Genomic DNA, 26,131 nt, shown 5'->3' on the forward strand with positions numbered 1-26,131 from the left:
CCTCAGATGAAAGTGGGAAGAGGCGAAAGCATAGATGAGGTTTTAGCTGTATTTCGAAATTAAGAGTAAGAAGTAGTTTTTTAAAAGAAAGTAAAGGGTATGGCAGGTCCCACAACGCCCAGAGGGCTTCTAGCTCGGTGGTCGGATTTGGTGTGATCTCTGGCTTAGGTTGTCAATCTTGGGGCCCTTCTTGCATCACCTCCAAAGGGGAGGATGTGACATCTCCAGTGAGCCATCACCAAGCCAGCAGCTGCTATCAGATAAGCCAGGTGTGTGTCTGGGTGGGAAGGGAGCATGGCTGGCAAGGACAGCATTGAGATGCCTTTCGTGTGCATCAGTCCTGCCTGAGGTGAAGATGATGGATGGTGTTTGGATGTCCCTTGTTCACATCTAACTTGTCTCAGCAGATGACAGGGGCTGTCAACTCAAGAGGCTGCTCTGACTTGTCCTGACCCACATGGGGCCTCAGTACATTAAGCCACTCCTTGGCCTCACCCCTGTGAACATCCCTTCTTCCCAGCCTGCAGGTGGATTTTACTCCCACTCAAGCAGGGAGGTGCCGTATCTCTCATCACCTCATCCTCTCGAGGTGGGGAGACTTGTTTTTCTTTCCCTGCTTGAGACGATACTCACCGGGGTTGATGAAACACCTCATCTAGCTGATGCCTCAAAACCTTACGTGAAATGGATGAAACTCGTGATGGAGAAGGTGAGGTTTTTCCCAATATAAGCGCAGATATCTCTTCTGCTGGCCCTGTGCCCGTTCCATTCTCCAGTGTCAACTGGTCTGGTAAGGAGCTTTCATTTCTTTAATTATCTGGCTCAACCTCAACCCTGAGTGGGAAAGAGTGATTTGGGGTTGAATCGGGAAAGCCTTTTGGTACTACTTGTTGTTATTGTTATTTCTGGGGAAGGGATATTTCCAACTGTTTTCCCTTAAATCTGGGTAAGGGGCCAGGGAGGAGACCTCATGAACTAGTTCTGGGTGGTTTGTATCTGGCCAAAGTAACGTTGCTCATGGTTTCTATTCCATCAAAACCCAATCCAGGGGCCGGCCCGGTGGCACAGCCATCAAGTTTGCACATTCTGCTTCGGCGGCCTGGGGTTCACTGGTTCCAATCCTGGGTGCAGGCCGGGCACTGCTCGGCAAGCCATGCTGTGGCAGGCATCCCACATATAAAGTAGAGGAAGATGGGCATGGATGTTCGCTCAAGGCCAGTCTTCCTCAGCAAAAAGAGGAGGATTGGTGGCAGATGTTAGCTTAGGGCTAATCTTCCGAAAAACAAAACAAAAAACCTAATCCAGACTGAAGCTTTGTGAGACACAGTGCCATCTCATGGGGGCTGGGAGTTGAGGTCCTGGTAGCCTGTGACAGTCCTTGCCTTTTATCCAAAGAAAGAAAGCTGCAGGCACTCAGAGAAGCTTTAGACCCACCTAATGTATCCTCTGTTTGGTCCACACATTGGTATAAAGAGGCCATTTTCCAAAATGTAGTGGAGCAAAAAGGAGCTCATTCTACTTGTTGCAATCTGGTGCCAATCAATTGCAAACTAGCTGGTGGCTGAGAAAGGAAAATTTATCCGATTAGCCAGCAGTATCGGAAGACAGTGGACTAGTGTCCTCAAGAACCATCTTGAAATCCTACAGAATCTGGAGGCAGTTCTATAGGGGAAATGGGCAGAGAAGGAGGGGTTTATGATGTCCACTATCCGATGAGACAAACTTCAAGGTGCCGCATTATCTCTTTCCGCTATCCTTCATGATGGGTACCAACACAGAATTTTTCTTTCTGGAGGTCGTCGTGTTCCTGGGGAACTCAGAGAACAAAGTTATCATCTTATCATAGCTGGGAGATATACGTAAACTAGAGTCGTAGAAATAGCAGAGCATGTAATCTGTAAAAGTGAGAGGTGCTTAATCATCTAGGCTAAAGTGCAGGCTGGAATGTGTTCACAGACTAGTCAGTGAGGGTCATAGTTACAATCTTGCTTCTTTCCCTAAGATGGCTTCCCTGATGTTAACTTAAGATCCAGCTGTTACAATTTCTCCACTGTCTGTTGTAACTTCATAATCATATGAAGTATTTGGGAATAAGGCCATTGACATCTTCTGACTGCTTCCTGCTCAAGGGGGAAGAATTTGGAAGCTTAAAACTGACAGTGTGGATCTAAGCAAGCCTTTTAAATTCTCTCACTCTTTCTTGGAACTGAGGGTTAGTTCTGACCTTTATTAAGACTATTCAGTCTCCTGATTGTTTTGATGGGGACTGACATCGTCGGAGACACTGGCAACATTTTCTATATTTCCAACAAAGGAAGAAAAGGAAATGATGGCACATACCAGGGCAATGGTTCCAATGAGGGTAGATAGCGAAGTTGAGAGAGCAGAGGAAAAGCAGGTCATGCCACCCATGAATCCTGCACATGTACGTTTATATTCATTGACCAACTGGACAATTTTCTTTCCCTTGTTGTCTATTGTGATCTGTACTTTATGATATACCTGACTAATTTGGTTTAGGGTCTACGTTAATCCTTCATTAAAGAAAGTTAATTCCTCTTCCAGCCAAGCAGTTTCTAGGACCTGTACTGCAGAGTCAGGTCTAAGTTCTAGTTTCCGATATCAAATAAGATTTTATATCAGTGTCATCCTATTTTAGTTTTCAGGGCTTCAGGAGAAAGGGTGGTTTTAGTTTTCAATGATTCTAAATGAAAAGGACAGAAAAAAATTGAAAACATTAATTTGGAGATCTGCACCAGATATTGAGGAAACTAGAAGAATTCAGGTACAGTCCAGTTTACAGAAAGAAAGCAAAAACCTCAAAGACAATTATCAGAACCAAAATCCAACATCCACAAATGTGTGTTATCATTTCTATTTAAACGTAATTTTTTTCTCTCTAAAATCACCCTCATTTTTACCAAAGATAGCCAAATTAAGACTTATTGGTTTGAAAAATAGATCTAGTTTAAAAAAAAAAAAAACGTGGCCCAATTATTTACATAAGTACAGTAAGAATAGCAACTGATCATATTTGCTCTCTTAAATCTGCTTTGCTGGAACTTTTTACAAGGAATCTCAGGTTGAAATTCAAAGGCCTCTTGAAGCCAAGAAAGCCAAACTAAAGACTTGTTATCAGACTCCGCCTGCAATACCTACAGATTTGGGTGAATTTCTCTCTTCTGTAGGTCCTTAAAATATCCTGTGGTTCCCCAACCTGCCAGGGAAGTGACTTTCCTTACTCACCTGGTAAGGTTGAGAATCCTGTAAGCAAGTTACCAGGCCAATTTTCCAAGTGGTTTCATTTAATAAAGTCCAATCTTTGCTTCTCAAAGCTGTATGGTCATATCTGAGTTTATGCATGTTTCTCTTAAATATGACATTCCAGTCAAAGCCTTGGTAATATAATCAGTGTGTCCTGCTATAAGGAAAACAGATTCTTATTGAACTTATGCAAATAACTGTATTGCCATGAAAATAATACTTATTCATTAAGAGTTCCCAAATTCTGGAAGGATTAGGTAGGGAGAAATGTAAGTGTTTCAATTCTGTTTACAAAAGTTTAGTTTACCAAATTGTTATAAGTCATAGTTAGCTTAAGAGAAAAAGTTTTCCTTAAACTTGAAAAAAACCAAAACAGTAAAAAATCAGCAACATTTCAAATGAAATATCATATATTATAATAATCCTCATGAATTTAGTCAGTCCTATCATATCAACTTTTGATCTTCTGTTAGCAGTTTCATGAGGCCATCAGTTTCTCCATTATAGTTCTGTAATTTTTTACCCAGCTCAGTTTTATAATCTGAAAGTTTATCAGAAACCTGCATTCTAGAGCAAGTGTCAGAGTCCTTTCCATGAATCTCTCTAAAGATGAAACATATTTGCAAAAACATCAGTGTAATACCACTGTCTGAAAATTGCAAAACATTCAAAAATGGCAATTGACAAAGACACTTGGCTATTTCTGTAACATACACCACTTTGGGATAAAAACTAGAATTATGACTGACAAGAGGACAGATCAAAATTTTTGGAATGTTATATAATTTTTTAAATACTTATATTAATAACATTTACCCACCCAATATAACCTAAGAAAGCTTATTATCATTTATTTGGTAATGCTTCCCATGTAATTTAACATATCAAATAAGTCTAATTAGTTTAATATCATCCTCTTTATGGAAAGAGAGAACAAATTCTTTGAGAAGTCCCAAGGCTGATTGGAAATTCTTAAAGTTTCTTTTTTTTTTTTAAAGTCAAAAGAAAGACTTTAACTTTGGCAGAAGTTCATCAAAAATGTCAAAAAGTTTTAAAACACTTGGTCAAATAGGAAATAATTCTTAGTTACTTGTTCTATCAAGGTGACAAGAGAAACAATAAGGCAAACAGAGAGTTAAAACAGTCCAAAAAATCTTAATAGAGAGACCTCAGTCCTTTTGAACATAGGAAATTATTTTAACAAAATAGATTTTCTTTCTTTTTTTTTTTTGTGAGGAAGATTAGCTCTGAGCTAACTCCTGCCAATCCTCCTCTTTTTGCTGAGGAAGACTGGTCCTGAGCTAACATCCATGCACATCTTTCTCTACTTTATATGTGGGACACCTAACACAGCATGGCTTTTGCCAAGCAGTGCCATGTCCGCACCCGGGATCTGAACTGGTGAACCCCAGGCCACCGAGAAGCAGAACGTGTGAACTTAACTGCTGTGCCACCAGGCTGGCCCCAAAACATAGATTTTCTATCTTTTAGGTAGATTTACTCAAAAATAAAGAAAAACTTTTTATAACCTCTTTATCAAGAGCAGACCAAAAGTTTAAGAGAATTATCCCTTTAAGAGAGAAAACCAAGTTTTAATTTTGCACCAGCTTACTTAAATTTATTTCAATCTTAGCCAGCTTGACCATGCATAAAGCTCCTCAGAGTTTTACTTCCACAAACATTCTGTCATTTACTTTTTGCATTCAGTTTTGTCCCATGCTTTCTTTCCCTTTCTCTTTCTTAGTACTTTAGGACAAATTTATTTTTCTTAACAAAACAAACAAAAATGTCTCTATTCTGTATACCTTCTTTACTGAGAACATACATTTTACTTTCCTTGTATACAGAGTTTCTAGAAATATGTGCTTTCTCAGAGAAAATTTCTCAGCATGCACAAAACATGTTTATCAACAAACTCAAGCATCGTTCAGTTTCTTGGAGATGAGAAACCAAAGGCAGATAAACCAATGCTTAGTAATCAGTTCTTAATATTTTATCTTATGGGTGGAAATGACCTAGATACTCAACAAATTTTTATTATTTAACTTACCAAAAAAGATTTTGGATGCTGTTTTTCAAGTATACAGACTATAAAATATAATTATTGTACCCAAAAACTCTTACCGATTTTTATTTATCTAAATTGTTTGTTTTCAACAATTATGTTTAGATTACTCACAAAAATTTAATGTGACTTTAAAGCAGATAGGCATGATTTGAGTTGCTTTAAGTACATATGCCATAACACATAATTAGTGTTAAAAAGTTCCTCCAAAAACCTTTATCTTTTTCACATCTATTTAGTTTACTTGTTCCTGATAATTATATTTAGATTGCCTACAAAACCCTCATGAGACATCAGACAGAAACTGTTATTATTTTAAGTTATTATTTTTTGCTGACAAATTTTGGATCAGAGATAATGTTTGCGACATATCCAATGTTGATAACTCTGAAAACATTTGTTTCAATTAAACCAATAAACCTAACAACCCAAGATCATATCATGTTAACTTGAAAGACGTCTGGGCTAGTTTCTATTACATTTAGAAATAACTTATAAAAGTGTTTATTCCAAGCCAATTAAATGGAGATCCTTTAGAAATTATATCATCTGGAGGCAGACGAATACGTATAGAGACAGATAGACACAAATAGAGATGTTCAAAATGGTAATCAGGTCTTAGGTACAAAACTCAGAAGAATGGTTGGGTCCAAACTATTTTTTCTGGCGGGTGGACCTGCTCAGATGGCCAAAAATATCTACTAAGGATTCTTTTCTTTTTGCTGTAAGGATCCTTTTTACCGCTGTTTTTGAAATCCTTTTGTCTTTCCGAAGTTACTCCATATCAACCAAAGACTGAGTTCCACCGTGAGAAGTTTTGAATTCTCTCTTTTAAGGGTGTCCCCTTAAGGTGGACTCATCTGAAACAGAGGCTCCCCAGAATGACCATTATAATTCCAAATTATCTCAGAAGTTTACTTATTTTCACTTGCTTAATTTTAGATCAGGCATTTCAGGGGAGTTGAAGTGGGAAAGCTCAGCGAGAGAGGAGATTTGGTTTTGTTTTGATAGCAAGTTCGATTATTTTCTTTTAAAGAGGGACTAAAGTATTCCTGATTTCATTTAGAAGCCTCAGCGGATTAAAATAGGCTTCCAATTGGTTGTGTAATTTTATAGCAGCTTTTTTTATTGCATATGCAAACACACCCGTTTGGGTAAGCTGAGATTGTCCCATTTTGGCCATTTTCTCTCTGGAATCTAAAGAATATTGTGGCCATGTGGTGTTACAAGAGAAAACCATCTTCTGGGACATGGGCTCATAGCGGAAGTCAGCCCATTTAGCCAAGAGGCAGCCCAGAGGGCTTTTTTTGGGGACAGGTGGAGTTCTCCCTCATTTCAGATCACAAACACACAGACAGGAGCCCAAAGAGAACAGACACCCAGACGGGATCCCAAACAGAGCAGACAGGTGCACCCAACAGATTCCAGAGAGTCCTGCACTGTGTCTCTCGTTAGTCGGCGCCCAGACTCAGACGGGGATATCCCTCTGGGATTTCCCCTGCAAGACACAGGGAGTTCACAGCAGGCCTGGACTGCTCTGTTTCTTCTGTCCTTCATGATGGGTACCAATGCTGAATTTTTCTGTCTGGCGGTCGTCATGTTCCTGGGGAACTCAGAGAACAAAGTTGTCTTATCACAGCGGGGAGATATACACATAAGCAAGAGTCATAGAACTAGCAGCTCATGTATTTTGTAAAAGAGACAGGTGCTTAATCATGTAGGCCATGTGCAGACTGGAATGTGTTCACAGAGACTAGTTAGTCAGGGTCATAGGTACAATATGGCTTCCTTTCCCTAAGATGGCTTCCCTCATGCAAACTTAAGATCTAGCACCTTCTCACTTTATCTCCTAAACAGTAAATCTCTGCCGTGGAGGTTGAGACCACCCCAACCTGATGCCATCTCTCTGAAAATTCATATGCTCTGCTTCTAATTATAAAAGAGATAATTGCTCATGGTAGAAAATGAGAGATACAAAATGAATAAAAAAGTAGAAAGAACAAAACAGAAGTCCCCGATGTACCACTCCTATTAATATTTTCTCTTTTCTTCTTCCAGCTTTTTTTCCCTTGATATTAATAGCTTTATATCCTCATCTTAGGGGCATGTACTAATTTATGAGCTTTCTTCACTTAAAATGATACCGTTGTAGGGGCCGGGCCTCTTGTTGGTGTCTAGAGTGACACGGCCTGTCCCCTGTGGTCTTGGGTGGGCGGGCACTGCTTGGCCGGTGTTGCGCTAGCTCAAGAGAAACGGGACAGGAGATTGGCATAGATTCTTCTGATTATCTCAGAAATGTGTCCCTTAGGTGTACAGAAATCCCTGTAGTCTTGAGCCTCAGAAATAACCACTGCTACTTGGTGTATGTTATTTTCAGATTTATCTGTGCAATTACAAACATTTACAAGCCTATATAAAAGTATTATTTAGTCAGAAATAGAATCTTGCTGTCTATAGAATTGTGCAATTTCTTTTTCTATCTCATAATAAGTCTCATCTCCACAGCATGTGTAAATCTCTCATTCTTTTTAATGGCTGCCTAGAATTCTGTTATTTGATATAACTATTGGCCATCATTTGGGTTTTTAAAATTTTTTTCTTTCCACATGTGGTAATGAATTTTCTCACCCTGTTGCACAAGTGTGGAATTTCTGCAGGAGAAATTCCTACAAGTGGTTTGTGAATTTGAAATTTGAATGACAACTACGCAAATACCCTGCAGAAAAATTAGAGCAATCTGTGTTTTCATCAGCTGCCTGTTTTTTCTGCACCCTCAGCATCATAGGATGTTAGTGATCTTTAAAGAATGTTGCCAATTGGACAATTTTTCCGTGATTGAATTATTATGATTTCCATAATATTTCTTTCTTAGTGAAGTTGGGTTGAACATCTTTTTTTTTTTTTTTTTTTTTAAGATTTTATTTTTTCCTTTTTCTCCCCAAAGCCCCCCAGTACATAGTTGTATATTCTTCATTTTGGGCCCTTCTAGTTGTAGCATGTGGGATGCTGCCTCAGCGTGGTTTGATGAACAGTGCCATGTCCGTGCCCAGGATTCGAACCAACGAAACACTGGGCCGCCTGCAGCGGAGCGCACGGACTTAACCACTCGGCCATGGGGCCAGCCCCTTGAACATCTTTTAATATGCGTATTGAGTACTGTCATTTATTCTTCGGTGAATCACGTATGTATCTCCTATTCTGCAGGCTCGGTTACTCTTTTTCTCAATGATTTTAAGAGTCCTTTGTGTATTAGGGATAGTAATCCTTTGCTTGTCGTTTGTTGTAAATATTGTCCCCCAAGTTCCAAGTTGTCTGTCATTTGGGCCATCTATTAATTAGAACTAGCAGTTTTTGCATTTTTACCAATACTAGGTACTGTGAAAATTGCTTTCCATGAATTATCTCATCCAATCCTCTCAACAAACTATTGAGGTGGGTACAGTTATTATCATGCCCATTTAACAGGCGAAGAAATTGAGGCTCAGAAGTTAAAGTCACCCACATAGTTGAGGGTGAAGCCGGGATTTGAGCGCAGGCACCACCACGCGGCCTCCTTATGGAAGGTCATCCATACGGTTGCTTGAGTTTCCCCACGAAGTGAACCCTGAGATGAGGATTTGAGTACAGTCGAGGTGGGGTGTGATCCCAGGAAAGAGTAAGGAGGTGAGAAAGCCAGATAGGAAACCAACACAGGTTACACTACAAGCAGGTCCCTGCTGTGGGCAGCTGGGCTCAATCTGCCTGCGGACTCTGGGAGATAGGTAGCAAATGCCTTCATGTGGATCCCAGGAGGGGGAGCAAGCAGGGTCTTTATCCATCAGTCCCCTGCATCCCTGGCTGAGACTGGCTTTGAGAGGGCGTTAACTCGCTGGCACTTCTGACCTGCCCCAAACACGGGACAAACGCTTTCCCTGTGGCCGGAGGAAACCACCAGGCGGAGAACCGCAGTTGCTCGCGGGAGGAAGCTCCAAGTCAGGGTGTATAGGACGCAGGCAGGAGAGGACGGCATCTGCTACAGTAGCCAAGTTTTTTGCATTTTTTTTATTGGGACATTTTTGATCAAAGCTTGTTAGTTAAAGAAAAACTCCTTTCTCCCAATGCAACATTATATATAACCCTTCCAATTTTAGCCAACTCCTCCTTGCACGGCCCCACGGTCCCTGGGTATTACATAGGAAGGAATTTGTTTCTGCTGTTACTCTGGGAAGTTTGCCTTCCGAGGTCCCGGAGGCCAGCCCCGAAGCTCAGCTCCAGGGAGGCTTTGCTCACCAGCCTCTCCGGGGATGTCTTGGCAGAATGCCCAGCTGGGGGCGGGAATAGCCTTGGTGTCTGCGCCCACAATCAGTTTGGGGCAAGATTTTGAGGGAGGCCAGGCTGGCTGTCCTCCGCCCTAGCTCCTCTCCCTGATGGGGCACCTTCACAATCTCCTTTCCTATTTCCACCTCCGATCAAAGTGTTCTCCCTGGAAAGGAGCTCAAAGGAGAGGATCAATGGTTGGGTCTTGGCCAAGGTGTGGAGCAGCCAGCATCCATTTGCTTAGAAAGCTTTGGTCAACTTTGGTGGCATGTTCAGCTCACTGGAGCACAGCGGAACCGTCAGTGGGCTTGAGGGGGCTCCAACAGACCCCTTCCTAATTCACAGGGTGACAGAGCCTGAGCTCCACCCGGCGTGACCACAGCTGGAGAAGTGTGGACCATGGCGGCACCCTCATCTCCCTCAGAGAGGCCTTCCCGGGCCCACCAATATAAGCTGCCTCTCCGCCCCGAGACCTTGACCACTTCCCCCTGTTTCTAAACTCTTCTCCATACAACTTATTGCCACTTTAAACCATCGGCTCTCTTTATTGGGGGGTGTGTGTGTGTGTGTGCGCACGTGTGCATGTGTGCGTGTGCATGTGTGTGTGCGCGCGGGTGTGTGTCTGACTCCCGCATCAGGGAGGGAGTAGAGATGCACACATGAGTCCCCAGCGATCAGGCCTGGACCTGGCACGTGGTAGCCTGAGCTCTCCGAGCTGGGGGTCCTGGGCTCTGGTGTGGTCCTGGGCCACGGAATTGCTGGAGGATCTGGAAGTCCTTCATCCTGTTGTAGGTCAGGTCCCCCAGGAACCATCTCTGAGAAGGAGATGTGTGTGGGGCTGTAATTAGGGAGTGCTCTCAGGTTCCACTGCGGGAGGGGAGGGAAGCAAGCTGGAGTGGGGGGCGGAGCTGGGCCACCGCCCCGCCAGGTCACTCCGAGGATGGGGTGGCCTGCAGTGCGATCCCAAGTGGGGGCTGAGGGGTGGGCCTTTCTCCCCTTCCTCGGTCAGCCTGTGGGTGCAGCTGCCCTGGAAGGGCCGTGGACATTGGGGACGAGGTGCTCTTCAGCTGAGGCACTCCCCAAAGAAGGCTGACCACAGAGGGGACAGGTCCGTCCCTCAGCCTTGAAGGGAGATGGGAGCAGGCATCGCAGCGTCCACCTACAACCTCCTGTGCCCCATGGGCTCCATCTCTCCATGGCGGCGACCCTATCTCCTCCCCTCCAAGCCCTCAAGGGACTTGAGAAGGCAAATAGGAGGAGAGCGTAGGTTCATGGGTCTTAGAATAAAGGTGCTTCAGGAAGGACTGAATTACTTGGAATAAAGTAGAGAGAAACAGGAGGCCAAGTTCGAATGACAGCACATTCTTAAGAAAAAAGAATTTCATAGGTTTCGTTTCTTCATTCATCCGGAAATATCTGTTGAGCACTGACTATGAGCCTGGTGGAGGACATGTGGTCCTTGCCTTTGTGAATGTGCGTCCTGGTCGGGGAGACAGACGATAACAGGATCTGTCTGGGTATTGGGTGGCGATACCGAGAAGAGAGAAGAGAAGCAGAGAAGAGGTGATGGGCTGGGGAGCTGTTTCCCATGGTGAGGCACAGATGTCTCTGAGCAGACCCTGTGCAGGGAGGGAGGAGCCCCAGGCTCTGCGGCGAATGGAGTGCATGCGAGAGGGGAGGGGAAAGCACAGAGGATCAGGGTCCTGGTGGGGGGCAGGGAGATGTGGTTTGGATTCCAGCTTCTCAGTGCTCTGTGTGGGGACGGGGCAGCGGGGGCGGGTTCCGCAATCCGGTGAAACCGACAAGAAGCGAGAATGCACATTCCCCAAATCAGGAATGCAGGAGCGGCCCTAACCAGAGATCCGACAGATAGTCAACGAGGAAGGCAAAGTGGTGAACCCCTTGGTGCCAGTAATCTGAAATTTTAGATACCAAAAATTCTTTCCAAGACATAAATGGCAAAAATGGATTCAAGAAGAGAGAAAAACTTGAATAGCCTTAACTCAAGGAAAGAAAAATTTTGAAAAATCTGCCCTGCAGAGATGCTGTGAGAATGAGAGAAGACATGTAAAATTCCCAGCCCTGTTCCTGGCACGTGGTGGGAGTCCAATATTGTGCATTTATTCCAAACAACAAGGCAAATATTTCATGACCTTCAGAATTATGTTATTTAAAAAGGTATGCCCTTAGAATCTCTCTTCCACCTCTGCCCCTACTAGCCCCAAACAACATTATCTGCTTTATGTATTAGGCTTGATACAAAATGACTTTTCTTTGTTACTGAAAATATGTTACTTGCTTGCTCCGGGGAAGGCACTGAAGGCCCACACCACCTCCAAGTACGGACAAGGGGTTTGAGCGTGCAGAAGCCAGAGGGCAGGTTCCCGCATCACCACGCGCACCTTACGATGACCTAGCCAAGCTGGGTATTGGGGATGCTGCTGGGACACGACACTGCAGCCAGGCTATGAATAAATTAGCAGTGACCCAGAGTTAGTGACGTCCAAAAGGACGTTTTTCTGTGAGTCTTGCCAAGATATTAATTTCAAGGAAGGCCCTGGCTCCCACAGGCGGCCTTTCCCGTCGGCCACGTGCCTCCCCTTCGCAGGACCGTGTTGCACAATTGGTTTTCCAAGCAGAGGTCAGGTCCTGTCCCTTTCCTGTCACAACCTTGCCCAACAGAGGGAAATTGCTCCAAGCAGGTGGCGTGTGTCTGCTGGCCTGAGCACAGGCTGCTTGGAAATGACCAGGGGCCCCTGTGGGACCCCTCTGCTCGAGGCCACCAGAGGGGTGGCCTTGGGCAGGTGTAGTGGCCGTCAGATCACAGCCTTTGGATCCTCCCGGGAGAAGCTCACAGATGGGAGAGAGACCCAGAGAACGGCCAGGCTGGAAGGGACCTATCAAATCTCATCCAACTTCCCATTTGTCAGATGGGGAAACTGAGGCCCAGTAAGAGCAAGGGAGTTGGCCAAGGCAGGCCAGTGAGTTCTTTCCATCTTCCTCCATGGAGTCTTCTGCTGGAACTCTTGGTGGCGGTGTCAGGTAGAAGGTGAGCCGGGAACATCGTGGAACGTGGTGGAACATGGAACAACGTAGAGGGACACTGGCTTCCCCCCCCCCGCCCGAATCTGGTTTGAAGGCAGGGGAGGACTGTGTGGAGAGAGGCTCCCCGCTCGGCCCGGGTGCCCAGGGCTTGCCCCAGCCCTGCGCTCTCCTTCAGCCGGGTGTCACAGGCCTGCAGTGCCACCACTAACAATCCTTCTTTTTAGGGGTATCTCTGCGGTTCTCTTTTAAATGTAGTGTCCTTCAGAACACTCCCAGATTCTTCATGAAAGAGGGTGACAGGAGGCTGGGGTTCTGGTCCTGGTTCAGCCAGCATCGTCTTGAACGCTTCTCCCCGTTTCCTGTGGGTAGCAGCTCGGGCGCTGTGCAGCCTCTGCCGGCTCCCAGGGTGATTTCAAAGATCATTCGAGATAACAGAAGGCAGAGTGTTTTGAGCATGAAGAGGAGCTCCACTGTAAGAGGCGATTCTAGTTAATGATTTATGCCCGGGGCTGTGTTTCCTGGCAGGAAGCTGGCAAGAGGGAAGGAGACAAAGAGAGAGATGGGAGAGCCAGAAGCCAGGGGCTGCGTTCCCCAGGGCGCCAGCCCAGACCGGTCCTCAGGCAGGGACCATCGCTGGGGCCTTGAGTTCCACCTCCATCTACACCCCCAGCGGCCTCTGTTTATTCAGTTGTGCATGTGACAAATATTTACTGAGTCCTCCCTGTGTCCTCGCCCGCCAGGCCCCAGCGCAGCACCGGATTCAAGGCTGAGCACAGGGTTAGGAGCAAGACCAGGCTCAGTCGCTACCCTCAAAGGGCACAGCCTGGTGGAAGGCCCGGGGCAAACAGGACAATAGAGACATGGATCATACATGAGCATCGCGGTCACTGTCATCGTGTTAATAGCCAACTGCCTCCTAACACCTCCAGGGGTGTCCAGCGGCATCTCTCACTTAGCTTGTCCGAAGCCAAGCGTTTCATTTCTTCCTCCCCAATCGTATCACGTGGCATCTGTTGGTCAGTAAAGCCAGGATCCTGGGAGCCATTCTTATTCCTCCCTCTCTCATGGTCATCGACCTCTTCAGCGAGCCATCATCTCGACCACCTAAAGCTCTCTTCAAACAGTGTGTGTCTTTCAGATCAACACTGCCACCTTTCAGTAATATCACCTTTCATCCTGACCATCGTCTCCAACCCTAATTGGATCCCATCAACTCTTTTACCCTTCCTGGCCCCCCACTGCTTTCAGAGTAAGACCCAAGCTCCATACCCTGGTCGGAATAAGACCCAGCTGTGGGATCTGCCCTGGCCAACCTCACAGAGCTTACTGGGGCTTCCCCTTGCTCTCCCACAGAGCTCGTCACCGGTGGTGGCCTCCATTGGCAACAATGCTGAGCTCTTGCTCACTTCAGGGCCTTTGCATCTGCTGTTTCCTCTCCCTGGAAAAGCCCTTTTCCTCGAGCTTCCTTCTCCAGGCTGGTTCCCTCTCATTCTGTGAGCTCAGCCGAATGCCCTCTCTTCGGAGAAGCAATGTAGACCCCCGCCCAGCCCTTTTCTCCACCAAGTGTGTCCCACCACCGTTTGCTTCCATCACACGGGAGTTGCAATTGGTCCCCATGCATTCCTTTGCTTGTTGATCATTTATCTCTTTGCTTGTTGGTTACTTATCTCCCCACAAGTGACTTTGTCTGGATGGTTTACAGTGAAAATTCCGTGGCCAGCATATGATAGGTCCCAAGAAACTTGTTAACTAAGTAAAGGGATGTGTTCCCTCATCACTCCCATCATGGAAGAGGCGACACGACAGTTCCTTAGAAGAACCGGAGAAAGTGTGGTTCCAGGACTCAGGAAAGTAAGTTCTGGCGATGCCCACACTTCACGTACAGGCGTGATGTGGGCACTGCAGGCCCGGGACCCTCTCCCTAGTGTCCTGGGTCCCGGGATGTTTCTTTAAGAAGAGCTGTTTAAGGGATCTTCCCTTCCCCGTCATTGCTATGGGGGCACATGCATCAGGATGTTCATACCTTTATTCATTCATTCCTTCATTCTGAACTTCCTGAGACCCTGGAGTCAGATGACCTCTGCCACCAGCCCGGTGTGTGGCTTTGGTCAGGTCTGCCCCGTCCTGCGGCTCGGTTTGCTCCTGTGTCAAATGGGAGGGCTGCTGGCCCGGAGGCACTAACACCCAGAGCCCATGAGGAAGGGCTTGGGGTCACGGTCCAGGTGGGACCACGCGGGCTGCAGGCTGTGCGTGAAGCCGGGTCCCCGCCTCGCTCACAGTGAGGAGACCCCTGTTGGTTTCCTGCTGGCCTGTGGTCGGCGTCCAGCCCCTGCTGGTTCTGGAATGGAGGGAAGTGGACGGGAGGTGAGATCTGGGTCACCAGGCTCCCCAGCCTCCCCCCTCCTCACCCACGTTCCCAGACTCACTCTGCCTCTCTCTGAGCTGAGCTTCCTCACAGGCTGTGGATGTGGCCCAGCCGCCCCCCCGCCCCCCGGCCCTGTAACTGTAACTGGGGCGGGAGGGGTGGGGTGGACAGAGCAGGAGGTCCAGCCAACTTCCCAAAACAGCTCTAATCTCTTCCCGAGTGAACAGAATCAAGATAATCCAGCGTTCTGAAGTTCACGGTCCAGGCAGGGCAGAGGTCTGGCTGAAGCAGGTCCGGGCCGGGATGTGGTGAGAACAATGATGTGCATTTGGCAGGCTGGGCTTTCTCCTCTCAGGCGCTTCCAGTGAGCGGATGCTTCTCCCCCTCCTCCTGCAGGGAATTTCCTTGGGCCAAGAACCAGGAGACCCTGGAAGAATCTGCATGGAAACTGGTTTCCCTGGTTTCTGTCCCAGGGGTCAATTCTGCAACCCCAGCCCCATTCCAGCAAAACAAAACAGGATGGATGAATTCCCCTGATGCTCCAGCCTCAGGCCAGCGTGGTGTGAACCACTTTCTCCTAAGGACTTGCTTTTCTCACTGGAAAGTCCCCTTCTTCTTTCAAGGACAGTAGTTTATGAAAATAATTCATACTAAAGTGTGAAGAACTCCCTGCTGGCCTTCACCTACTCTACGCATTTGACTAGGAACTGGAGTTCAAGGCTCTGTTCCATTCCTCTCTGAGTTCCATTGTCAAGCACAAGGCCTGGTACCAAGTTAGTGTTGTGTGGGTAATAACAAAGATGACAGCAATAGCAATAATAAATAATAACAGCTAACAACTCCTGAGTATTTTCTAAATGCCACACAGTCTGGTACGGGCTTACCAGGGGCACAGTATGTCTTCAGAAAATGGTGGCTGTTGCTTTGAGAGCTGGTGCTGAGCCCAACGGCTCCTCCTGTTTCCAGCCTCTCTGGAGCCCTGGAAGCCAGGAAGAAGGTCATAGCTGGGATAGTCTTCACCCAGACCTTTGTTGAAAGGGAAGCCCCGTAGAGACGCAGCCTCAGGGTATGTGCTTGCAAAGGCTGGCTGCCCTGAGCCACAGCCTCCCTGCCTGTCTCCATCACCCAGGTCTTGGCTCCCCTCCTCCAGGAAGCCCTCCCGGGTGAGCCCCGTCTATGTGGACTGCTTCTGCAGCTGTGTCCCAGGAGGCTCTGGGCGGCCCCACACACCCTGCACTCTCCGCTCTGGAGAGAAGAATGGAGAAAGACTTGGGCGTCTTGGGGTTCAGAATTGGGCTGCCAGGCCGAGGCCACAGTGTCTCCTCTCCCCTCTGCCCTCCTTTTCTTAGAGTCTCACCATTTCTCTCCTTCTCCCTCTTTCTTCCTTCTTTTTCTCTTCTCGCCCCCTCCCGTCTTCCTCCTCCTCCGCCTTTATTCCTTCCCTGCTCCCACCTCCTTCGGTGAAGGACTTGAGGCCACTGCTGTCGGCGCACCTCCAGGCTGCTGTGTGTCCAGACTGGCCCCAGGTCTGCTCACAGGACACCAAGGGCACCCCCAGCCTTAGGTGCCGCTGGTACTTCCTCTGGGCTGAGTGTCCCGGCAGGGCGGCCTTGGGGGTAACACCCAGCCCCAACACCCCCACCCCCACCATGCAGCCTGCTGGGTCCGGCACTGGCACCCAGGCTCCCCATCGGGGATGAAGCCACCCCTCCTAGACAGGTGCAGGCAGGAAGCCTGGGGAGAGGAAAGAGCACTGGAGCGGGAGTCCAGAGACTGAATTCCATGCACGCATGGCCCCCATCTATATTCCTGGGCACACCGGGCACCCAACAAATATTTGTTGAGTGACTGAATGAAAGCCACAGGCTGAAGTAGTGACTGGCTGCCTCACCTCAGAGCTGTCCCTTCGCCTCTCAGAGCCTCACCATCCTCTTGGGTAAAGTGGGGAGGAATTGCCCCCTGCGTCCGCTCGCTCCAGGCAGCTGAGAGGAGCAGGTGCTGAAGGGCCTCGAGTCGTAAAGCCGGTGCGGGCAGGTATGTGGGTGACGGTGGGAGCAGGCGGGAGAGGGCCGAGCCGGGTCCTGGATTTGGGGGTGGAAGATGGGCCTATGGAGTCTGCAAGGTTTGTGTTGGGGTCCCCTCCTCCCTCCCAGGCACAACCCCAGCAGGGCCTGCACAGAGGATCCAAACCGCTGTCCCCTACTGGGCTTCCTACTGCCGGGGCCCCTGCAGGCAGCCACAGGGCGGGGGAGGCGCGGATCGCTGCGCCCTGGGCTCACTGGTGGGTCACAAACTTGGCTTTCAGGGGGAGCCAGTCTAAGGTTAGATTTGGCCAAAACACAGGAGACGAAGAGCAGGTTCCAGGGTGTACAGGCCGCAGGCCTTGCTGTCCGGCCTCAAGGCAGTGGGGATGCTCAGGCCCACCCAGCTCTGTCACTTGCCAGCTGTGTGGCCTTGGACGAGTCACTTCACCTCTCTGAGCCTCCGCTTCCTCATTTTTCCAATGACAAGAACCTTGCCTTAGCACGGTGCCGTAAGAGTCCACAGAAGATGAACAGAAAGCTGGCAGTGAGGGGTGCTGGGCGAATGGGGGGCGCCTGCTTGGCTCAGGCTGACAGGCAGCCGAGCCCATCCACACTCGGGCTCTGCCCTCCCCCCGCCTCTCTTCCGGCCGGCCGGGCCAGATGGTGGGAGCAGGGAAATGCAGCCCAGCCGCACGCTCCTGCTCTATTTTGGGAAGCCTCCTGTTTCCTTTCCTGCTGGGGGCCATGTGGTGGCTGTGGGTCTCTGCTCACAGGATGGGCTCGAGCTGGACCTCATCCTTCCTCTGCCCCTTGCTCGCAGCCCTTCCCTTCCTCGTGCGCTGGGCCCTGTGAGCCCCCACATCCTGGCTCCCAGCTCAGGCAGCACAGCCCCTACCCGGCAGGGGTGCAGGTCAGGCACTCGAAGGGGCTTCGAGCGGGGGCTGGTCCCTAGTTTGCAATATTGAGAAGGTGGGAGGTGGAGCTGGCCCCGCCAGCCGAGTCCCCAGCTCTGCAGAGCCTTGTGCCAGGCCTCAGCATCCTCGGTGACCCAGAGCACCTATCATGCTGGGGCGCAGGGCTGGGTGGAGTCATCTCTATCCCACACACAGCTTCCCTCACAGTCATCTCGGGGCCTGCAGAGAGACACGGCCACCCAGAACGCTGGCCGGGCCAGGAGCTCAGGCAGTCCCCTGGCTTGGGGCCTGGCCTGTCTGAATTTTAGGCCAGCAGGGGAAGCCAAGGCCCCACACCCCTCAGTAGCCACACCGGAAGCCGGGGAGCCGCTCTTGCCCCATCTCTGCCCAGAGCTCTGACCACGGGGTGGCTGGCTTTGAGTCCCAAGTCCCTCATTTACTAGATCTGTGACCTTTCACCTCTCTGTGCCTCAGTTTACTCACCTGTGAAATGGAGGTAAGAGAGTACGTAATGCTTCCTGGGCCCACGGGGAAGAGATAGGAGTTAATACAGGTCAAGTGCTCAGGACAGTGCCTGGTGCATAGTAATTGCTCAATAACTGTTAGCTCTTCGTATCTAATTGGTCAACAAAGTCGGCCCACTTCAATTCTTTTACGTCCCTTCCGTCTCCTCTTCCCCCGTCCTGGTCCAGACTCTCCTGGAGTGCTGCCGACCCTTCTCACTGGCCTTGCCACCTCCATTTTCCACCCTGCTAACGCCAGGGGCGTCTTTCTGAAGAAAAAGTCTGATGAGTGTCACAGGGTCCTGGAATCAGATAGATTCATTCATTCACTCAACAAATCTTTGTGGGCCTACTATGTGCTACAGCAGTAACCTAAACAAAGTGTGAAGCTTATATCCTAGTGCGTTCAAGTCCCAGCCCCACTGCCGGGTGGAGTTGGGCAAGTTCCTGACCTCTGGGAGCCTCACTGTTGTCATCAGCAAGATGGGATCAGAGACAACTGCTTCGTGGGCTCTGTGGGGATTAAGTGCGATGTGGCTCGTAGGGCACACAGCTCCCCACACATAGCACAGGAAATATTTCGCGAGGGGTAGCTCTGGGATGAGGATGGAGAGGATGGTGTTGTTCCATTCCCCAGAACCTTGCAAGGCTCATGCTGGACTCGGGCATGGCGTTCAAGGCCCTCCATGATCTGGGCCCAGGAGACGCCTCCCCGACCCCCCACCAGCCCCGTCTCTAGCGTGACATCATGATACCGTCTCCACGATACTCGGGCCACCTTTCATACCGCTTGCCTTTGCACACACTGTTCCCCATTCTTGGAATTTCTCTCCTCTTCTCTTGCTTTCTTGACAACCCCCTCCTGATCTCTTCAACCGCAGTTAGTTACATGCCACTCCTGGGACACTCTCTCCAGCCTCCCAGACAGGACCAATCCCTTCTCCATCTGGGCTCTTCTTCCAGGTGTGCATGCCTCCGGGACCGCCTTTCCCGAGGTGTATCATTACTGTCTGTCCCCTCGGCACCCAGGTAGGAATTTACCCAGTGACCTCGGAGCCTAGCACTGGCTTGGCATATTGTGGGCACCCGTGGGCGTCTGATGGACGCATGCGTGGATGCTGAGATACCTCCAATGGTCTACCTCAGTTTACCCAAGTGGGAGGTGGGCTCAGTGTTGGAGATTCATGCTCCACTGGAAGGGAAAGGCCCTGGCAGATGCCACCCCATGCCAGCTGCAGCAGATACGTCCTGAGGGTCACTCCAGGCTGGTGTCATGGAGTGTGTTCGCTCGTGTAGGCTGTGGTAACAGATGGGCCACAAACTGCATAATGGCGTGGACCCAGTAGAAGTCTGAGATGCAAACACGGAAGTCTGAGATGAATGTTCCTGGTCTGTTTGTGGCTTTCCTCCACTGTGATTTGGGTATCCTGACTGCTTCCATCTTAAGGCCCCACCATTATTTAGGTCCTTGTCATCTGTGTCCAACTGGCAGAAAGAAAAGTGAGAATGTGGAGGAGGTACAGCTGCTCTTGAAAGCCTTGGCTCCGAATTGGTACATGTTGCTTCTGCTCATGTCTCATTGCCTGAACTGTCACATGGCCACCCCTGAGAGCAAGGGAGGTGGGACACAGAGTCTAGCTATGTGCCCTGGGACAAGGGAATATGGATTTTGGTCAACACTGACCATCTCTGCCAATACAGCCACCAATCTTTGTTTTTCTAACTCCTGTGTGTATAGATCATGGGGCAGACCCCCAAGCCGCAATGAAAGGGGGTTGGGCCGCTGGCCTGGCTGCCCCCACTTGCCAGACCATGCTGGACTGAAACAAGTTGAGCAGTTCATGGGTTACAGCCCCTCCTGGGCTGATGGGCAGACAGAGATAGAGGCTGACCATTGGTGAGGGCAGGGATGGGGGCAGCTCGGGGAAGCCCACGGGGGTTAGGGGTGGCTCACGTCAGGCACTCTTCTCGGGGGCCTGAGGGCTTTCTCAGGGTTCTAGAACAGGGCTTTGCAGCCATAGGATCCAGACCCGGGCAGGCTGCATCTCTTCTTCCTTTGACAGGAGTGGGCTGGGCTGTGTCCTGAGTAACGTCCTGGCCTCTCAGATGGTCACAGCTGCTTAGAGGAGAAATGTCTGCGGCGCTAGCACCACACAGTGAGCTGAGACCAGGCTTATTTCCACAGCCAAGTGCGTCCAGCTGCAGTTTGAAAAGCTCCTTGAAATCTGTGCCTCCCTCCACCCAGCACTTCTAGCCGCTGGAGCAGAAGCCAGGCCCCCGGCCAACCCCCGCTGGGATGAGCAGCATCACTCAGCCAGAAAGCCTGGCCAGCTTCTCAGCTTCCCCCTGCCTCCTGCCCACTTCACTGCCTGCCCCCTTCTCAGCCAGTCCCACTCCAAGGCCAAGGATCTCAGGAAACCCAAACCAGGAGGATCCTATTGACCATCCAGTCCAGTGGTCCTCAGCGGGGATATCTGGAACTTAGTGGGGGCATCTGGCATTGCTGCCGTGACTTGGGGGCGCACTAGCCAAGGATGCTACAGATTCTGAGACGTGCGAGAACTGTCCTGCATCCCGCACAACCTCTATGTGCCCAGCTGCATATTCCTGGAGGCAGTGCTTCTCCAACTTGAACACGCAGGGCCCAAAAACAGATCGCTGGGTCCCACCCCAGAGTTCCCGGTTCAGCAAGTCTGCAGCCGGCTGAAGCACGTGCATTTCTAACAGTTCCTGGGCGACATTCATCCTGCTGGTCCGGGGGCCACACTCTGAGAACCACTGTTGTAAGGGGAAAATCTGTTTTGAAGCATCCAAGCCTAGAATATAATTCCGTTGTACATCTAAATACAAAGTATGTTTTGCATTTTTCTTTTCTTTTCACTTCATTTTTTCTGGATTGCAACTGCTGTTTAGATCAATCTCCTTTGTTCTGTTCAGAACTTGGCCAGGAGTTTTTTGCCATCCCAGAAAATAGAGTCCTCCCTGACCACACCACTGTTAGGTGTCCGAGTCGCCGACTTAACCCCCTGGAGTGGTCTGCACCTGCGGCTGTGACATTCTCTATCTCTCGAATGTGTGCCAGCCTCTGACCACTTCATCGGGTCTTCAGTGTGGTCACACTGTTCAAATAGTGTTGAAATGCCCGTGATTTTACTATAAAATATTTTCCTTTTATTTCTCCTTTATATTAGAGGTACAGCGGTGTGTGTGTGTGCGCGCACACACGTGCATGTCTCTGTGTGTGTGTGTATTTCAATTTAGTGAGTGAGTAGTTTCTTGCTCCTAAGAGTTTCATTTTGGGAGGTAAAGGGGTGTTACGAAATATTTATTATCAAAAGGGGGCATTGCATCTGTTAGAGCTGAGCCCACTGATTTAGTCCAACTCCCACACTGGACAGAGTGAAATACACTCCAGACAGGCGAGGGGCTTGGGCCCGCAGCCGCCGGGAGCCCCGCCTCTGCCCTGACCCCTCGTTTCCCGCTTTTTCTCAGCAGAGGAGAAGGAACATCCATGAGAGCCTGCTGAGGGTGCTGGCTCTGCGCTGGGTATCCGGGGGGCGGGGATGGTGTCATTAGGTCCCTTTTCCAATGAGGAGTCTGTGCTCAAGAAGGTTGGGTGACCCGCCCAACAGACACACGGCTGCTGAGTTGTGGGGTCAGGATTCCGCAGGCCCTAAGAAGGCGGCTTTGCCTCCTGTTGAAGGAGGACATCTCCAGTGACCGCTATTCTTACCAAGCAGCTGATAATCAACGCACATCGAGGGCGTGCCGGAGACCCTAGGATGACCGCTGTCAGCAGAGTGATTTCGTGTCTGTCCTCAGGGAGCTGACACTCCGGTGGAAAAGACAGAGCATAAATGGTTCCTTGCAATGTCGATGTTCTAGCCAGGTGTGGAGGGCAAGGGGAGGGCGTCCAGAGAACACAAGCGGGCCAGGCAGTGAGGGCAGGAGGGCGGGATGGGCTGACAGAGGGCCAGGAGGAGCTGGTAGGTGAGGAGGCAGGAAGGAGAGGGTCTCTGTCTGAGCGGACAGCGGTAGGTGAGCAGCAAGGGACCCAGCGCCTTTAAGAGGAAGGAGCCCAGAGAGCAAGAGGGACAATAAAGCAGAGAGGTGGACGGGTCAGACCCTGCCGAACCAGCACGGCTGTGGGAAGAGTTTGGGTTGAACTATGTCCCCCCTCCCAAAAAAAAGATGGTGACATCCTAACTCCCAGTGAACGTGGCCTTGTTTGGAAATAAGGTCTTCGCAGATGATCGAGTTAAGATGAGGTTGTTAGGGTGGCCCTAATCCAGTAGGACCGGGGTCCTTATAAAGAGGGGAAATTGGGACACACACACACACACACACAGAGGGAAGACCATGTGAAGACACAGGGAGAGTCATCTACGAGCGACGAATGGCAGAGGCTACCAGAAGCCGGGGGAGGCATGGAACCCATAGGCCCGCACAGCTCACAAGGAGCCGGTCCTGCCGAAAGCTTGACCTCAGACTTACGGCCTCCAGATGGTGACACAGTGATTGCTGTTGTTCCAGCCGCCCAGTGGGTGGTGCTTTGTCATGGCCGCCCCGGGACACTGATACACCGCGGATGGCTTTAGCAGAGGAATAAGGTGACTGGATTTGGTGGTTTGAGATGGTCTTGCTTGCTGGGGTATAGAGAAGGGGCTGGAGGGACACAGGCGGCTGTGGGAGACCTGTCAGGAGGAGGCTGTCGTGTTCCGTGACAGTGGATGGCCGCTTGGTGTGGCTGGGGCAGATGGAGATGGACGAAAGTGGCCAGATGTGGAGATGTTCAGAAGATACAGCTTATAGCGCTCGTCAAGGACGAAGCCTAGGATGCTGGATTCTGCTAAGGGGTGGATGACAGTGCCAGTCCCTGTGATGGGGACGACAGGGCCAGCTTCGACAGTACAGATCATGAGTTTGCGTCTGAGTCTGAGGTGCTTTTAAGGCATCTAGTGGAGCTACAGTTTCCGTCCCCCAGGAAAGTGTGGACTAGAGGTAAAGTTTGGGTCCTCATTCCAGATGTTTCCAGAAGCTTCTGTCTTGAGTACTCAGCTAGGGCAGCTTAGACGGGCCTTGCTGGGGGAGACTCGTGTCCCTCAACAGAGGTCCTCAGCCTTGGCTTCACGTTATACCCATGGGGGGGAGATTTTAAAGTCCCAGTGCCCGGGCCACACCCCAGATCAATTACACTGGAATTTCTGGGGTGGACCAGGCATCAGGATTTTTTTTCTTTTTTAGCAAAACAGACGGCGCCATGTTGCTGCTTCACTGTAGGGTGGTCTGGCTGAGCTGTTTTGTGAAAACTCCTGGTGTCAGTTTCTTTTGGGGCTGGTGGAGTTCCAGAGAAGATTCTCCCAGTTTCCTCCCATCTTCTGCTAGGATGGGGTTGGGCGGGAGGGGCAGGACTGAAGGAGGTGCCCACTGCAAGGAACGGAAAAGGAGATCTGGGACTCTACTTTCTAAAAACTTTCAACCCGTCCCCTTCTCTATCCCCCTCCACCTCGTCATTCCAGATCTCCTGGGAGCTGTCAGTTCCTGATCCTGGGAGGGAGGAGGGGTGGATTCTGCAGTGCAAATCAGGTGAATTCTCTGTTTTTCCCCAAGTGCTGGCTTAGGATTCAGCTTTCTGGAGGCTGCTAAGTCAGCTGCAACCTGTTTGGCTGCTTCCCCCACTGTGGACTTTTTCAAGCTGTTGGGTTTTGCGTGTCTGTGAGGAACATCCGCCCTGAGCTAACATCTGTTGCCAATCTTCTTCTTTTCACTTAAGGAAGATTGGCCCTGAACTAACATCCGTGCCAGTCCTCCTCCATTTTGCATGTGAGATGCTGCCACAGCACGGCTTGATGAGCAGTGTGTAGGTCCGTGCCTAGGATCCGAACCTGCAAAGCCCAGGCCCCCAAAGTGTAGCATGCAAACCCAACCACTATGCCACCGGGCCAGCCCCTCAAGCTGTTTTTTCCTCTCCTATTCTTTCTATCCTTGTAGTTTTATGCCTTAAAAACATCCCTTGACTATTGTTTCAAAGAGGTTTGGAGAAGAATCTATTTAAGCTTCACCCAGCCTTGAAACGTGTGTGAACACCTTGAGATACAGGTTACCTGTTGCCAACGGATTGTCAGGAAGGCTTCTGGCTGCATGTAACGGAAACCCCAGGGAACTGTGGCTAACACAAGGGTGGTTTTGTTTATCCCACACAAGAGGCTAGAATTTGGCAGCCGTAGACTTTGGATCAGGGGCCCGACTGCACTGACGGCAGTGCTCTGCCATCCTCTTAGCCTCGCCTCATGGGAAGAGAGCGTCTCCCTTCTCCAGCTTCTGTGGGGGGAACAGGCAAGGGAGAATGGGTGCTGGGTCAGCCACCCCACAGTATCTCTCCATCACCAAATTGCCATCAGCATTGCATGGCGGTTAAAAGCATGACATCGGGAGTTTGGCAAACGTTGGTTCGAATCCCAGCTCTGCAGTTTCTTAGCTGTTTCGAGCCTCACATTCCCCATCTGAGGCAAGAGGATGACGGGAGATCTCACCGAAGAGAGGACTGTAATGGTTTAATGAGACAAGGCATGTAAATGGTTTAGCCAGCACTGTCGCATAGCAGAGACTACATAAACGCAGGTGAGCCACATCATTGTCACTGTCATGTCTCCACGTGAGCCAAGTTAGAGTTGGCTTGCCATAGGCACTTCACCCTTCACTTGACCCCTATGAAGAAAATACTATCAACCCATTTCTCAGATGGGGAGGCGGAGGCACTGAGACGTTAAGAAAACTGAGCCTGGATTCAAACCCAGGCAATGAGATTCTGGAGCATCTCCTTATAACCTTTCCACTACGCTGCCTCTTGGGGATGTGGTACCCACGATCGTGATTATTCGAACACTTGCTAAGCACCTCTTTTGTGTTGGTCCGGTCCTGGGCATGGGGTCACTGAAATGTGTGAGATACCATCCCCACCCTCAGGGAGCTCCCAGCCTTGCGGGGGGAGGCAGAAACACAAACAGATCCATCGTCTCAAGAAATGTGGAAACCAGGAACAGTTCACCAGCAGAAAAATTGGCGAATAATACTCATTATATGCATACAAAATGAAATCACAACCAGGAACCGTGCCCGCATGCAGGAGCAGAGCAAGCCGCCCAGCTTTGGGTGGCGGCTGGTTTGCAAGTTTCCCCCGGGATCTCTTCTGGCTGTTTCTGTTCAGTCTTTTCCAGCAGACAGCAGCAACAGGCTTCTGAGGTTCCGAGAAAAATAGAGGAGAAATACCAACTTATTAAAATCGGGAAACCTTATAAGATTTTGGGGGTAGTCTGTGGAAAGGAATGGAAGTCTGCTGGTGACTTCCCAGGGGCAGAGGCTAGCCTCAGTTTGTCCATCAGTGAAATGGAGATTCATTCATGCATTCCTGTATCCATTCAAGAAAATGGGAGGGGTCCTGCCCACCCGCCTTTGGAGCTGAATTATAAATATCAACTGTAAGTGGACAGGAGGAATGATAGGAAATAAAATCACGGCTGGGGTGGGAGGGTGGGAGGAGTGGGTGAAGGGATGAGCACGATTGAGTGCACATGTGTGTGTCTGTGTGCGTGTGTGAGAGAGAGAGAAAGAGGCACAGCACTACCCCCCACAGGCTCCCTCCCCCACTCCCGCCA

At 49.7% G+C, this 26,131-nt stretch overlaps 1 protein-coding gene and 1 long non-coding RNA gene across 3 annotated transcripts in view; one reads left to right on the plus strand and one right to left on the minus strand.

Annotated features, from left to right (window-relative positions):
• Nucleotides 1-405: 405 nt before the first annotated feature.
• The window catches only part of ACCSL (1-aminocyclopropane-1-carboxylate synthase homolog (inactive) like), a 74,752-nt gene continuing 49,026 nt past the window's right edge, over nucleotides 406-26,131 (plus strand). Inside the window, exon 1 of one of the 2 annotated variants that reach the window (XM_014729430.3) lies at nucleotides 406-709. In XM_014729430.3, the coding sequence (XP_014584916.3) occupies nucleotides 685-709 (25 nt within the window). In that variant the 5' untranslated portion in view covers nucleotides 406-684. Of the gene's footprint in view, nucleotides 791-26,131 lie in introns of both variants that reach the window. The other variant, XM_001489817.5, reaches the window with a different exon arrangement.
• LOC138916573 (uncharacterized) lies at nucleotides 11,727-18,535 on the minus strand. Its single transcript, XR_011423851.1, has 5 exons — nucleotides 18,457-18,535; nucleotides 16,927-17,116; nucleotides 15,920-16,014; nucleotides 15,097-15,439; nucleotides 11,727-15,008 (listed from the first exon to the last, which is right to left on the minus strand). It is a non-coding gene; the product is annotated as an uncharacterized lncRNA (long non-coding RNA).

This window comes from Equus caballus, chromosome 12 (assembly GCF_041296265.1).
Source record: "Equus caballus isolate H_3958 breed thoroughbred chromosome 12, TB-T2T, whole genome shotgun sequence".
NCBI classification, from domain to species: Eukaryota; Metazoa; Chordata; class Mammalia; order Perissodactyla; family Equidae; genus Equus; species Equus caballus.